General features: G+C 41.2%; 1 protein-coding gene across 3 annotated transcripts in view; it reads left to right on the forward strand.

Moving 5' to 3' along the window:
• The window catches only part of PRIMA1 (proline rich membrane anchor 1), a 79,710-nt gene that overhangs the window by 49,292 nt on the left and 16,478 nt on the right, over nucleotides 1–13,940 (forward strand). For all 3 annotated transcript variants that reach the window (XR_008596552.1, XR_008596551.1, XM_054971994.1), the window contains exon 4: nucleotides 9,614–9,743. Coding sequence is in view for 1 of the 3 variants with exons in the window: in XM_054971994.1 (XP_054827969.1) it covers nucleotides 9,614–9,743 (130 nt within the window). In the remaining 2 variants the exon portion in view is untranslated. The remainder of the gene's footprint in view (nucleotides 1–9,613; nucleotides 9,744–13,940) is intronic.

Raw genomic sequence — 13,940 nt, forward strand, 5'->3', positions numbered from 1 at the left:
GTGTGGAAGCATTATCTCCTCCTTCTATTTTATTTTAATGAAAGCATGCTTCTGACATTTTTGCTTACAAAACAGTTTCCGTGACCTTTCAGTGAGTAAAAACCAAAGGGAAAAGGAAAGGAAAGGAAAGCAGGGGGAGGGGAGAACAAAACCCTTTGGTCTGAAAGCGTATAGTCAAAAAGCATCCATGGGTCTATCCTTGTATGTCTCCAAATACGGTTCTTGCATCTGTCGAAATTTTTCGTGATGCTTCGTCTGCAGAACACTTCTGTTAACTGGTGCGTACCTCTACATCCTTTTCTGGAGAAATTCTTCCTTTCCAGTCTAACTAGACACATCACTAGGACTATAAGAGTCCTATAAGAAGAATGTGGAATTCAGTATTCCCAAACTGAATATATACCCAAAAATACCTTTGGGGTATTATTCAGGTATATCCAGCTTATTTGGGTACATTAAGATAAATCGGTATTTACGGTCCTGAATAATCTGGATATATTCGAGAATATCCAGAAATTGTATTTTAAAGGTTACAGCAATTCGTTCACCCTCCCTTGGTATTACTGGCTTGCCAGGTTAGATTGAGGGATTCTGTGGTTTGATGTTGCTTCTGTTGGGCTTGCATTGGCCCTGGGTTCTCCCTGACATCTGTGAGTTACCCTGGTTCTATTGAGCTTGCAACAGTGTCCCTTGTATCACTTTGGTTCTGCTGAGAGTCTGATTTGACATGGGTTCTTCTGGTATTCTCTGCTTTGGTGTTGGTTCTATTGGGTTTTGTTGGTTCATCTTGTTTTGGAACTGGCTTTTGGCTAGGAATTATCCCTGTGTGTTTGGTTCAGGTTTCTTTGCCCTAGAAGGCCTTGGAAACAATAGAGTGGCTAGGGACACCTTGTTCAGGGACTCATAGAATTGAACCCCTTGGTCCAGTCTTCTTGAAATTTAGGGAGTCTACAGTGAACAGGAAGGAGGAAGTTCCCTAAAATTTTGATGGAGTTTTCACAAAGAACGCCCCCTCCCCCTCCCCCTCAGGTTCTCCCATAGGGAATAATGGAGCTGAACTTATTCAGATTCCTAAATAAAATACAAACCTATTTGATGTATCATCCCGCATTAATTCCTAAAACATTAAAAAAGAAGTCCAAACATTTTTTTTAAAAATCAGAACCCTGCTTTACTTTCTTTTAGGTGCCACGCTAAAACATATCTTTTTATCCAGGCTTTTAATTAGGGGTTGTATCTTACCAGCTTTCTGATGAACTGCTTTGGTTTTTGGATAGTTTTAATGGCTTGTATTTTAATAGTTGTGATTTTTCTAATTGTAAGCTGCCTTGAACAGGAGTCTGAAGAGGTGGCATAGAAATACTCTAAATAAATAAATAGGATCCCATCTAGTATTCTGCGTATGGCTTTCTTTTAACTCACAAAGGTTGTCACTGAACTTTCTTTCTCCCTGCCCCCATATTATGGAAATGTCCTGCTGATGTCAGACAGATTCTGACTCTCTTGGCCTTTAAAAAAAAGCCTTTAGAAAAGCATTTAAGATATGACTATTCCAGAGGGCCTTCTGCTGATTGTTATTGTTTCTAGACTCTGGGACAGAGATGGGCACGAAACTAACCATGAGATTCATGGTTTGTCGCGTTTCACGAACCATGAACTTTCACAAATTGGTTTGTTTGGTTCGTGAAAACATCACATCCAGATCAGCAAATCATCACTTCTGGGCCAGCAGAAGACCACTTCCAGGTCAGCAGAAGGTCTGCAGGAAGTCCATACCCTGTTGCCTAAGAAACTGATTGATTGGCAGTAGGCTGTCTGCAGTGACGAACCAAAAAATGAACCAAACAAATCAGCCTAAAGTTCTGACAAACCACCGGATCACGAACCACAAACCAGCCTGGTTTGTCACAAACTTTGGTTCGTATTTTGGTTCGTGCCCATCTCTACTCTGGCATGTTGTTAGCTGTTACATAAATCGCAGAAGTTGTGAGGGGATAAATGTTTCCCATTGTTTTTTATTAAAGCCAAACTTTAGTCCATTAGATAATAGGGCTGTGCTGTAATGGCTCAGAGACATCCTTTGGTAAAGGGACAGGGACTGTAGACTATACTACTGAGTATTGTCTGTTGATGTAGCTATGTTCCTACTGCATAGTTTCTGCATCATTTAATATGGCTTGTCAAATTATTTATATTTTATTTCCAAATTAAGCTTGTTTGCTGTATCCAAATAATGCTTGTTTTCCTATTTTATTGTTTTTAAGTGTCCTAGCTATTTTTTATAAATTTTTTTATTGGATTAGACACATATAAAATTTATTACAATCACATTCCCTTAAATTTTCCAATTCTAACCCCCTCCCTTCCCCCCCCTTTTGTTGACTTCCAACAGTTTTCCAACCCCTTGTCTATTCTCCCTCTACTCATTTCAAACTTATTGTACTTATTATAGTATACTTTCAAACTCTTCTAAGCTTTTCTATAGTAACATAGTGCTATCTCTAATTTCCTTCCCAAATGGGTAAAAGTATGACAGTCTTAACTTATCTTTTTCAATAATAGTAATAATCATCATTTTGGTATTCTGTACTCTATCTTACTCTTTCTAAGTACTTCAAAATAGGACAAACAATTTGTCCCTCTTTATGCATAACTTCACATACTTCTATAAACATTGCATACATTTATTATAAATCAATCAACTTGACTTGTACTCTATGTGTTACTCTTTACTTTCTTTTACATGTCTTGTCCTTTTTGATTAACTAATTTCTCCATTGTAAAACTACACAACAAACAATTCATGTACACATTCAACAAAGGTCTATCAATTAGACCTATATTATGTATGCTAATGTATATTAATTCTCCATTGTACAGTTATCTGCTTACTTAAAAAAAATTAATTAAATTCTATCCTTATAATCCTTATAATAGTAACACTATTGATACCCAGCTATTCATACTAATCAAATAAAATAATTGCTTAGAATTTTTTCCACTTTACTCTCTCCCCCCGGTATAGTCACTCCCCTCTCCTTTTGTTATATTTCAGTAATTATCAAACTGCCACAGTCCTTCCACCTCCCATTTTTTCACCAGATATCGTTTCAGCCTCTCCCAGTCCGTGTTAAACTGTCCCGGGTCAAGGTCTCTCAATTTTCTTGTCATTTTATCCATCTCCGCCATGTACAGCAATTTGTAAATCCAGTCCTCAATAGTTGGCACTTCTTGTACTTTCCATTTCTGCGCATATAAGAGTCTAGCTGCTGCTGTCATGTAAAACAGCAATGTCCTGTGTTGTGCTGGAATATCTTCCATTCCCAAGTTCAGTAGCAGGAGTTCTGGGTTCTTATTAACTTGAAATTGTAAAATCTCACTCATTACTCTTATTATTGCCCCCCAGTACTGCCTAGCTACCTCACAAGTCCACCACATGTGATACAGAGATCCCTCATGCTTTTTACATTTCCAGCATTTATTAGATGTATTCGAGTTCCCTAGCGCAATTTTCTTTGGTGTCAAATACCAACGATAAATCATTTTGTAGAGATTCTCTTTAATACTGGTACATGTCGTAATCTTCAATGTATTTTTCCACAAATATTCCCACGCCTCCATTGTTATTTCTTTATTAAAATTTATAGCCCACTTCACCATTTGCACTTTAACTACTTCATCTTCCGTATACCATTTTAACAGTACTTTGTATATCTTAGAGATTTCCTTTTTTTCTTCTTGTAGAATTGCTTTCTCTAAATCTGAGTTCTCCATTCTTATCCCTCCCTTCGCACAGTCCGAATAGTAAAGATCTCTAACTTGTCTATATTGAAACCAGTCATAATTTGGAGACAACTCTTGTTGCGTCCTTATTCTTATTTTAGCAAGTTCTATTCGCGTTATCTCCTTGTACGTTAAGCACTGTTGTTCATTATCAACTGTTCTCGGATCTATTACTTCATATGGAACCACCCAGGAGGGGATTCCTTCTTGCAGGTAGTCTTTGTACTTCTTCCAAGTTAAGAAGAGGCTTCTCCGAATATAATGGTGCAAAAACATAGAATCTGCTTTTACTTTGTCATACCATAAGTATGCATGCCATCCAAATAATTTTTTATATCCCTCTAAGGCCAGCAGTTTGCGATTTTTCAGCTTCATCCAATCTTTCAACCATACCAAACAAATTGCATCAAAGTGTCCTAGCTATTGATTGTATTGACTTATCTAGTGTAATCCACCTTGAGTCTCAGTGAGAAAGGTGGACTATAAATAAATAAATAGTATTACATCATGAATAATAGATGTTTTGTTTTTAATTTAAGCTGCTAGCAAAAAACTCACTATTAAAAATATTAAATATTATAGCTGAACAGCAACAAAGCCTCTGGGGCTAAAATGTTGTTCGATACCCCAGTGACAGATACTCCCAGGATTTCTGTTTCCTGCTAGGCCCCCCCAATGGGCTTAATTTTCCTCCCATGGCAGGAAAATGGGGAAGGTTTGTTCCTTACTCATCATGAGGGCTGAAATATCCTCTGCCTGCTTCCCATAATACTATAGTTATCAATCACTGATGGAGCAGGCAGAGAATCCTGCACTGCAATTCTTTTACCAAATAAAGGATAACAAGAAATTCCAGGCAGGCTTCCAGGTATCCAAAAAGATTTCAAGCCAAGTTTGTAAATAAACTAAAGCATAAAAATACAACTTTAACATTCAGAGAAATGAAGACTGAAGGAATTAAATGCATGTGTTTACTTGGAGATGAAAACCAGATAGGAATAGTGCATTACTGCCCCCAGCTGCGTTCTCTGGACCAACCTTGTTTTATGTGTTCCCCTTTGGCTGTGCCAGAAGACCTCATCCTTCCACTAAGGAGTGCTGGGGAGTTTTCGGAGATCCTCTTCAAGAAGAAAGGGATCATTAGCAGAGAATTAAAAATTCTACTCTGTTTTTTGGAGTTAGAAAATGATCTTTGTTGAGAAAATGCAACTGGCTGCAGTGGTAGATAACCTGAGTGGTGAGACATCCAGTTGGGTCTTACTAGTGCACTCATGGGAGGTAGATATTGGCCACAGAAGTAACATTTGTAGCTCTGAATCTTCTTCTGATCGGCCACTGCTAATACCTGGAGCAAAAATGTCCTGTCTCTTTAATAGAGGCTGCAGACTTAATGTGTGCAAACAGGCAATTGAAACTTTTCACAGTAAGTAAGGAGGTAAGTAACATCAGCAGGTAAATGGTGTCTATTAAGAGGAAAGGACATTTTTTCCCTTCCAGGCAACCCTATCTGGATGGGCCAGCCATAGCTGCTTGGCTGCCGTGTGCCAATCATTTGGCCAGCAGTCTTTTATGGACGTGGAGCAGAGGTCACTGGGGATGTGGGAGGCGGAAGTAGTTGTGAATTTCCTGCATTGTGCAGGAGGTTGGACAAGATGACCCTGGAGAATCCTGTACAACACTGATTCTATGTCTCACCTGTCTGCTGCATTCTGGGATTCATTGCTGCCACCTGCCCCTGTTGATCACAGCAACTCTTCTGCTCCATCCCCTCCCAACCCTGTCATACAGGCTGCATGGCATAAACACCAGCCATGATCAGAGGGATTGTGCATCCCAGGAAGGTATTCCCTCCACTTGCTGAAGTGCAGTTCTGTAGACAGTGGGGGACGCTCTTGTCCCCCTCCCACTGGAAGTCTGTGTCAAAGACAGTTGAGGTCAGTCGGGAGTCGAAGGTGTGAACCAACCCCTAGCAATCAAATTCTAACCAGAGAGATGGCTATGAAACAATCCATACATGTATTTTTTAAAAAACCAGGCATAGAGTTCAGAAATCAAGGCAGATGAATGGTGTTGCCACTTCTCTTGTTCCTTAAGTCTCCTCTGCCTTTGCAAGCTGCACTGACAGACTACAGGATCACAGGCAGAATTGTCCCTATCGCTTCATGTCCATGATGAGGACAACATGTGTTGGCCAAACAACTGTCTGCAGTTATTCAGGAAAACCCAAACTAGAACAAGGGAGCTGGTCACTGCAGTTGTAGGGCGTATTGTAGTCTCACTCAATAGTTGGCACAGGCCTGCCCCTGCTGGCTGGCTGCTTGGCGAGGGTCAAAAGAGACATCATGAACTGCAGTAACAAAAAAACAGCAAGTGGCCTCCAGAACTGTGCACATGGTATTCTGACAGTTCCCTTAGCCCCTCCTTGATGTTTTGGGATGGTGGGATGGAGAGACAGAGCGCACCCACTGAGCCAATACTCATCCATCCTTTTTAGGAAGTTGCATTCTAAGAGTGTCTGCACTGCCTACTGAGACTCATCCTTGGGACTGTGATCATGCAAGACAATAGTGTTTGGCCAGCAGTTGCAAAAGTTAGAGTGGAGTGTCTAGTATTCACCTAGGACTGTGGTTGTACCCCTGTGCACTAGCATAACACGGCACTGAGTATACAGTGACGTACTGCCGGTATGTCTGCCCTGTGCCTACTTACTGCTAGCAACTTTTAAAGTTCAGGTGGGGCAGGGCATGAAGAACCATTTGCAATAGAGATGGCTTGAGGCTGGGGATTCCCCCTTTCTTGCTTACCTATATTGGGTGCATTTTCCTTGCATCCCCAGTGAAGAGGATGTGTTTGCATCCTGCGGTGGAGTTCTCCTAACCAGAGTAGTGTTACAAATATGTTAAAGGGTTTTTTGTTTCTGTTTTTTTGGTCATCTTCCTTTTCTGCTTATGCAGAACGCTTACTTTTTGTTCAAAGTGTTTGACGTGAGGCAAAGGACACATAGCCCCATGCCTCACACTTTATTGGTACTGGCATCCTGGTTAAAGTTTATATAGCAGCGGTGTTCTTTTTAAAATTAATTTATTAATTTATGTCATTTATAGTCCGCCGTTCTCACTGAGACTCAAGGCGGGTTACGTAGTGTGAGATTAGTACAATCAGTATCGCTATTTCATTTGATGAGAGATAGGCATAGTACCATATGGTTTTCTATGTTTACTCTCAAACTGCAAAAACTTGGCATTGCATTGGACTTCCTACTCCTATGTGATGAATTACATATCTTAAGAACAATTAAACTAAGACTGATGGAACATGAACTCCAAGAGATGTTCCCCCTGCATCCCCCTGTCTGTTCTGCAGCCAATTTAGGCATATACCAAAGACAAGGAATGATGCCATACTATCTCTCAGCTCTTAGCACGTTTAAACGCCTTTCCATCAATGGTGCTCTCTGGCAGGTTCAGGCAAGTACCCCTTCAAAACAGGATATGTCCTTGCAAATTAGGAGTCCTCAACTCATCGTCCCACATTATTCTAGAATGCCCTCTTTTTGGTCTGTTATGCAAACAATTTTAACTGAATACCTTCAGTATAATAATTCTATTAAAGGGGGAATTTTAGTTTGCCTTCTAGAAGATCATAACCCTTGTGTTACTTTAAGTGTTGCAAAATTTCTAGCAGACGTTTATAAAGTTAAATCCAAGCATATAGCCGCACCTGATTGCAGAATGTTTATTAATTTTATTATTAACTGTTACTAATTGCTTGTTTATGCTTATGCTTCTGCCTATCCCTGTCTCTGATTGTCCCTATCTTTGATTGTAGACTATTATTATTTCTAATGCCAATAAAGGTGATTGATTGATTGATTGATTGATTGATTGATTGATTGATTGATTGATTGATTGATTGATTGATTGATTGATTGATTGATTGATTGATTGATTGATATACAATCAGTATCAAGGACATTTCCATACAGTGTCAAGAACAGTTCCATAAACAATGTCATAGGCTAAATAAATACAAGTTTACAAAGACATAGCATTAGCAAGGATCCAATACAGAGTTGAAGATTTGCAGAAACAACATACTTCTAGGACTGACACTGGACAACATGAAGCACAGGTAGTATATAGGAGTACAAATTTAAAGCAACAGATAATACATAAGGCAACATAGTGGTGAAGTCTATGGTCCCTAACTCAATAGTGAAGCATCTGATACCCCCTCCCTACAATATCGCTCTCCTATCTGAGTAAAAGACCTTTTTGAATAATTTGGTTTTGCATTGTTTGCGGAAAGCCAGGAGAGTGGGGGCTCTCCTGACCTCCTCAGGCAGGCCATTCCACAGGGTGGGGGCCACCACAGAGAAAGCCCATGTACAGGCTGCTGTTGATTTGGCCCAGGTGCATGGTGGCACCTTCAGGAGGCCCTGCTTCAGATGGTATCCTCCAAACTACTTGTTTCATCTGCCACATGATCGCCAAGGAGAGTTGTAGCAAAACACCAGGTGCAAGTTCCCCAGGGGAACTCAATTCAGAACCTCCACGGGAGCCCAAATTATTCATTTACTTACGTATTTACTTAATGTATACCCCACTTTTCTCTCCAATAGGGATCCAAAGTAGCTTATACAATTCTCCTCCCCTCCATTTTATCCTCACAAAAACCACATAAGGTAAGTTAGGCTGAGAGTGTGGGACTGGCTAAGAGTTACCCATCAAGTTTCCGTGACAGAATGGGGATTTTCTGACTGAAAATAGCTTGGGGGAGGGCATTATTTGCCCTTGGGGGGGGGGGGGGCTGCATATGCACTAGCTGGTTTTACATGATGTCCTGCAGCAACTCTCTGTGGCGCTCTGTGATGTATGTAATGTGGTTTGGCCCCTAAAACTATGCCATGGCTTGAGGGCATAGCAGGGCAGATTATTTTCACTCTCCCTGAGATCTATGAGAATTTTTCCAGTAGACCAGGGTTGACAGTAGCATAACATTATGCAGGAATTGTGATCCAAGATGGAAAAGGTTTGGATACTGAGTTATACTTTGCCTCCGACATGCCACTAACGCCTCCCAGTTCTGTGCCCGTTCTGGGGTTAAAGCAGCATGGTGCTGGCATGCCTTGGAGATATGTTGGTGTTTCTTAGCATTCTGGTAGTGTATGGCTTAGTTGTTTTCCTAAGCTACTGAAAAATGCATTGGGCTGTTAGATATGTGCATAATACAGCTTTATTCTGTAAGTTCCTGTTCTATGACAGAAACTTCGGTTTAGATGCAGTAGGATCCTACCCAGTAGGGAAAAGGCCCCTCATCAGAAAAGAGTTTTCAGATGGGGAATATCTCTCCCCTTCCCACTCTCCAACCTATTCTGCACCCAAGGTTAATTCCGAAAGTGACCCTGCCTCTGATTACAGGCCCTGCCAGTTGTTCTATATCAGTCTTCCCTAATTTAGTTTGAAGGCCGGACATAGCAGCATGTCATTAAGTTTGTGAAAGCAATTGGCAGCATCTGATGGGCAGCCACCATGAGATTGTGACTGCCAGCAATGATGAGCCATTTTCATTTCTGGCCCCTTTCTCGGAGCCGGTGCAGCAGCACCAGCTGAGGTCATCAGCACCTGATCTGGCACCTGCATGGCAGCAGCGTTTTAATGGAAAGACACAGCAGCTTTGTATTACCTGGGGCATAAAATAACTTCTTTGGTCATCTCTGCAGCCCTAAATTCTAGTGAATGGAGCTTCTTCTCAGATCACAAAACGTCTTGTCTGGCAGAACTCAACTGAGTATGGGTTTTTTTCTTCTTCTTCACATTATCTTTTACAGCTCCCACGGCTCCCACTTGTCCCACTGCAGACACCTGGTGGCCAAGCCCAATTCTCATTATTGCAGCATGCTGCACCACACCAGTGTTCCTCTTTCTAGTTTTCATCATTTGCTACAAAGCCATAAAAAGGTAAGACTCTTATCTCTCTGTTTATGCGTGTGCTCCATATCAGAGTGTATTCCATATCGGAGCTGCAAAGTAAGTTGTTTTATGGATGAACATTGGACTGTCAGATTTTTATTTATTTTTATTTATTTTTCAAATTCTTTTACAGCCTCTCCCTCAAACGAGGCCCAAAGTGGTTTACAAAGATTAAAAGATTAAAAAGATTAAAACTGCAATAAATAATAGAAGTTACAGCCAACGAAACAATGAAAATCTGGCCTTGAGAATACTATTTATGTTGTTACGGATCCTTTAAAGAAAGCATAAAATCAGGACAGGTGAAAGTTTCTAAGCCAAATAGCTGGAAAGCCAGTGATGTAGTGGTTAGAGTTGGACTAGGATCTGGGATACCCAGGTTCGAATCCCCACTCTGCCGTGGAAGCTTGCTGGGTGACCATAGGCCAGTCACACTCTCTCAGCCTAGCCTACTTCCCAGGGTTGTTATGAAGATAAACTGGAGGGGAAGAGAATCATGTAAGCCACCTCGGATCCTTCCTTCCTTGGGTGCCATTTGCCCATGATGTTTCTGCCTTGGGCTTCACCATTTAATCTTCTCCCACCACCAGAACAGGCTTTCCCTTTCATGTCAAGTCGTGCACGACTTCCATCATATGGCTGATTTTAGAGACTCAGCCCTAGTATATTTTACTTGTTTGTTTGAAACATTGAAACCATTTACATCACCCTGGCAGTGTCAGAGCCACTGCAGTAGCGTGCCTTCCTGTACCACTGAGCCAGGTGGAAGGAGCTTGCAGCGTGGCTCCTCCCTTATACTAGAATCTACAGTCCTGGAAAATTATTTAATGTTGAGAATCCACAGTGTGAGTTCTTTCCTTCTGGCATTGGACTTTTCAGATTACTTGGTGGGTCAGACTCAGGAAAGATCAGAGGTATGCTGGATCCCATGCTGCTGGGGTAACGTAGGGATAACACAGATGTAAGCGGCTTTGTGGCCACATTGGGGAGAAAGGCAAGCTATAAATTCAGTAAGTAAATAAATAATTAGTATGTTATCTAGCATTTGACAGAGCATTTAAATGCCCCCATCTTCACTCTGTAATAATGCAGACAGCAACAGATCTATTATATGGAATTTCTGCAGTTCTACAGGGACTCAGGCAGAGAAACGTTTTTCGAAACTAGGTCTCCACATGTAGAAGAATGACATAGTAGAATGCTGAAGTGACAGAATTCTAATTTGCCATGCTTCACTTCATGGAAAAAATATAACTCCTTGCAAATAGAAAACTTGCTCAGAAGGGAAGAAGGCAAGGAGTTTCTGTAGAACTTTTAATGTGTTGGTTTTCTGTTTGCAAGGAGTTTATATTCAAAAACATGATCGTCCTCCTGCAAGAGAACAGACCATTCCAATGCACCCCTCCACCGTTGCTTGAACTTTTGATTTTTGCATTCCCAATCTAATGTCTGAGCAAGAACTCATACAAAGCAGATATAGACTTGTTTTGGTCACCACAAATGATTTACCTCCTTTCTGATTTTGAGGAGGTAAATCCGGACATGCCAATTTTTATACCTTATTCAATGTTGCTTAGTGTGAGATTGATCCATCCAGTCTATTACAGATGTATGTGTGCAAGGGAATCATCATGGACGTCAGGGCCCTGTTTTTTCTTCCTATCTCCATGGTGAATGCTCAGGGATCAGGTTTTATGCCAGGCCAGTAGGAGGAGTGGAAGGGTATTTTTGTGCCTCACATACCTCCGTCCCGTCCTCTTATCTCCACTTAGCCAAGAAATGTGAACTTCAAGATTAATAATAACTACGATTATATACTGCTCTTCTAGACAGATAAGTGCCCCACGCCTAGTGGTGAACAAATTCTGTGTTGTTATTATCTCCACAATACAGCTGGGGAGCTGAGGCTGAGGTGAGTGGCTTACCCAACGCTATAGCAGTAGTGGGATTTGCATGAGCAGGGTGCTGATTCACAACCCAACCACGTAACCGCTATACTACAGTAGCATTCCATGACCAAGCAGAAGGGAGAGGGCTGGTGGGAATGATAAAGGTACATACAACCTCCAGTTCTTCAGTGACCCAGTTGGTCCTGCCTGTCTTGAGAAGCCATGGGGAGAGGAGGGGAAAACAAGTATTGGTCATGCTCTGGGGTTGTATCTGCAGTTCAGTAGATCACACCCGATGTTTTCATGGTTATATGTTATTCAGTGTTTAATTACTATAATGATGGTTTTGTTGTTGTCATACAGAGCCTTAAGGGTGGTAGACAGGTAGGCTATAGGTGGTATAAATGAATGAGTGAAAGAAGAGGTTCTTTGAGATTCACTTTGGGGTAATTTTTAGGTTGGTGCAATATAGCCATACAGCTATTCATGGAAGGGCAGGTGGGTACGTTAGAACATTTTAAATGTTGTGAACTTCAAGAATTGTTCTGATTGATCAGTCCAAGGTCCAATAAGTTCTGCCTTCTGATCCATGAAGAGCCACCCAAATGCTTCTGGTCAAGAAGATGGCTGCCCTCTTCTTTTTTTCCCCATCCACAGTTCACTGGCTCCAAACATGGCTATAGCCTACTTTTCATGAAATTGTCTCCTTTTTAAAAATAAAGAAGGGACACACCAAAAACAAGAAAAGAACCCGCAGAAAACCCGAGGCCAGTGAAGGGCAAAGTTATTTAGCAGAATCCCACTGTATCTCTTTCTGAGCTACGTCAGGAGAATTTTGTCAAGATTGGAGAGTCATCTTCCCTATACATGCACTAGAAGAAGATAGATCCAAAGGAGTTAGCTATGTTAGTCTGTAGTCGCAAAATGGTAAAGAGTCCAGGAGCACCTTTAAGATTAACCAACTTTATTGTAGCATAAGCTTTCGAGAACCACAGCTCTCTTTGTCAGATGCATCCGATGAAGAGAGCTGTGGTTCTCAAAAGCATATGCTACAATAAAGTTGGTTAGTCTTAAAGGTGTTACTGGACTCTTTATTATGATGTCACTGTCTTATTTACAAATATTGCTTTCCTTTTAAGGAAAATCCACAGTAAAAACATTAAAAAATTAAATATAGCTCCCGCCCACACTCTCACCCTTTCTCATGTGCATCATGGCTGACTGATGGCTGCAAGTGGAGCCAGGGTTTTAAAACATATGAGAGGCTTCTGAGAATGGCAAGAATGTCCCACTAAATACACACGTAAAGGCAAAGATGGGGGGTATCAGTTTCTTCTTAGAAGGAGCTCCTTGCTTGTGACCTGCTTATCTTTAAGACTAACCAAGTTTATTGTAGCATAAGCTTTCAAGAACCACAGTTCTGTTTGTGAGATGCATGACAAAGAGAACTGTGGTTCTCAAAAGCTTATGCTACAATAAACGTGGTTAGTCTTAAAGGTGCTATTGGACTCATTACTAGAAGATGTAATGAAAAAGATGTAATAGTTAACTGCTGGGGAAAATATCACCCTAGTAAAGATCAATGAAATGCAGAGGAAATTAGAAATTTTCTACTGCATGTGCCACAAACCCACATCCAACTCAGGCTTAGGCTGGCCTTCCCCTACCCTGAGGTAAAACTTCTCCTCTTTAAGTCTATGAAGCTGTATACTGGACCGGGAAGCCTCTGGTAGCGTGGTTGATGTTAAGCTTCAACTTTCCTTCTTGTCCCACCCTTAAGAAATATTAAAAATGGTTACCCAGCCAAGTCTTAGTAGGGGACAGATCAGGGGTTTGCGCTTCCCTTTAGCAGAAACTGGCACACAAGGCTTGGGGAGGTTCAAAACATAACTGAAGGTTTATTTACAGTAGGTTAAAGTCAAAAGGCAGGTAGGCAGGTGTTTGAACTGAAGAAACAGAAAGGTTTTTGTACAGGAAATTCACTGGTGTGAGGCACAAAACACTTGGAATAACACTAGGTTGCAGGCTTCGTTCAGAGGTCAACACTGCTTCACAGATGTTACACTTTATATACTCAAACACAAACAGAGCACCACTTTCCCTCCTCTCCAGACTTAAGGGTGCTCCACTGAGACAAACCCTTGCTAGATACTGGGCAGGTGTTATAGTTATGAGCTATAACCCTGTTCCTGGCACTGAAGGGGAGACTCCTCTCTACCCACTTCCTTGGCCCTCTATAATTCCCAGATCTCTCAAGTCTAAGCAGGAGTTAGTGCTGTTTTTTCCCCACTTTATT

This window comes from Eublepharis macularius, chromosome 2 (genome assembly GCF_028583425.1).
Source record: "Eublepharis macularius isolate TG4126 chromosome 2, MPM_Emac_v1.0, whole genome shotgun sequence".
Classification (NCBI taxonomy): domain Eukaryota; kingdom Metazoa; phylum Chordata; class Lepidosauria; order Squamata; family Eublepharidae; genus Eublepharis; species Eublepharis macularius.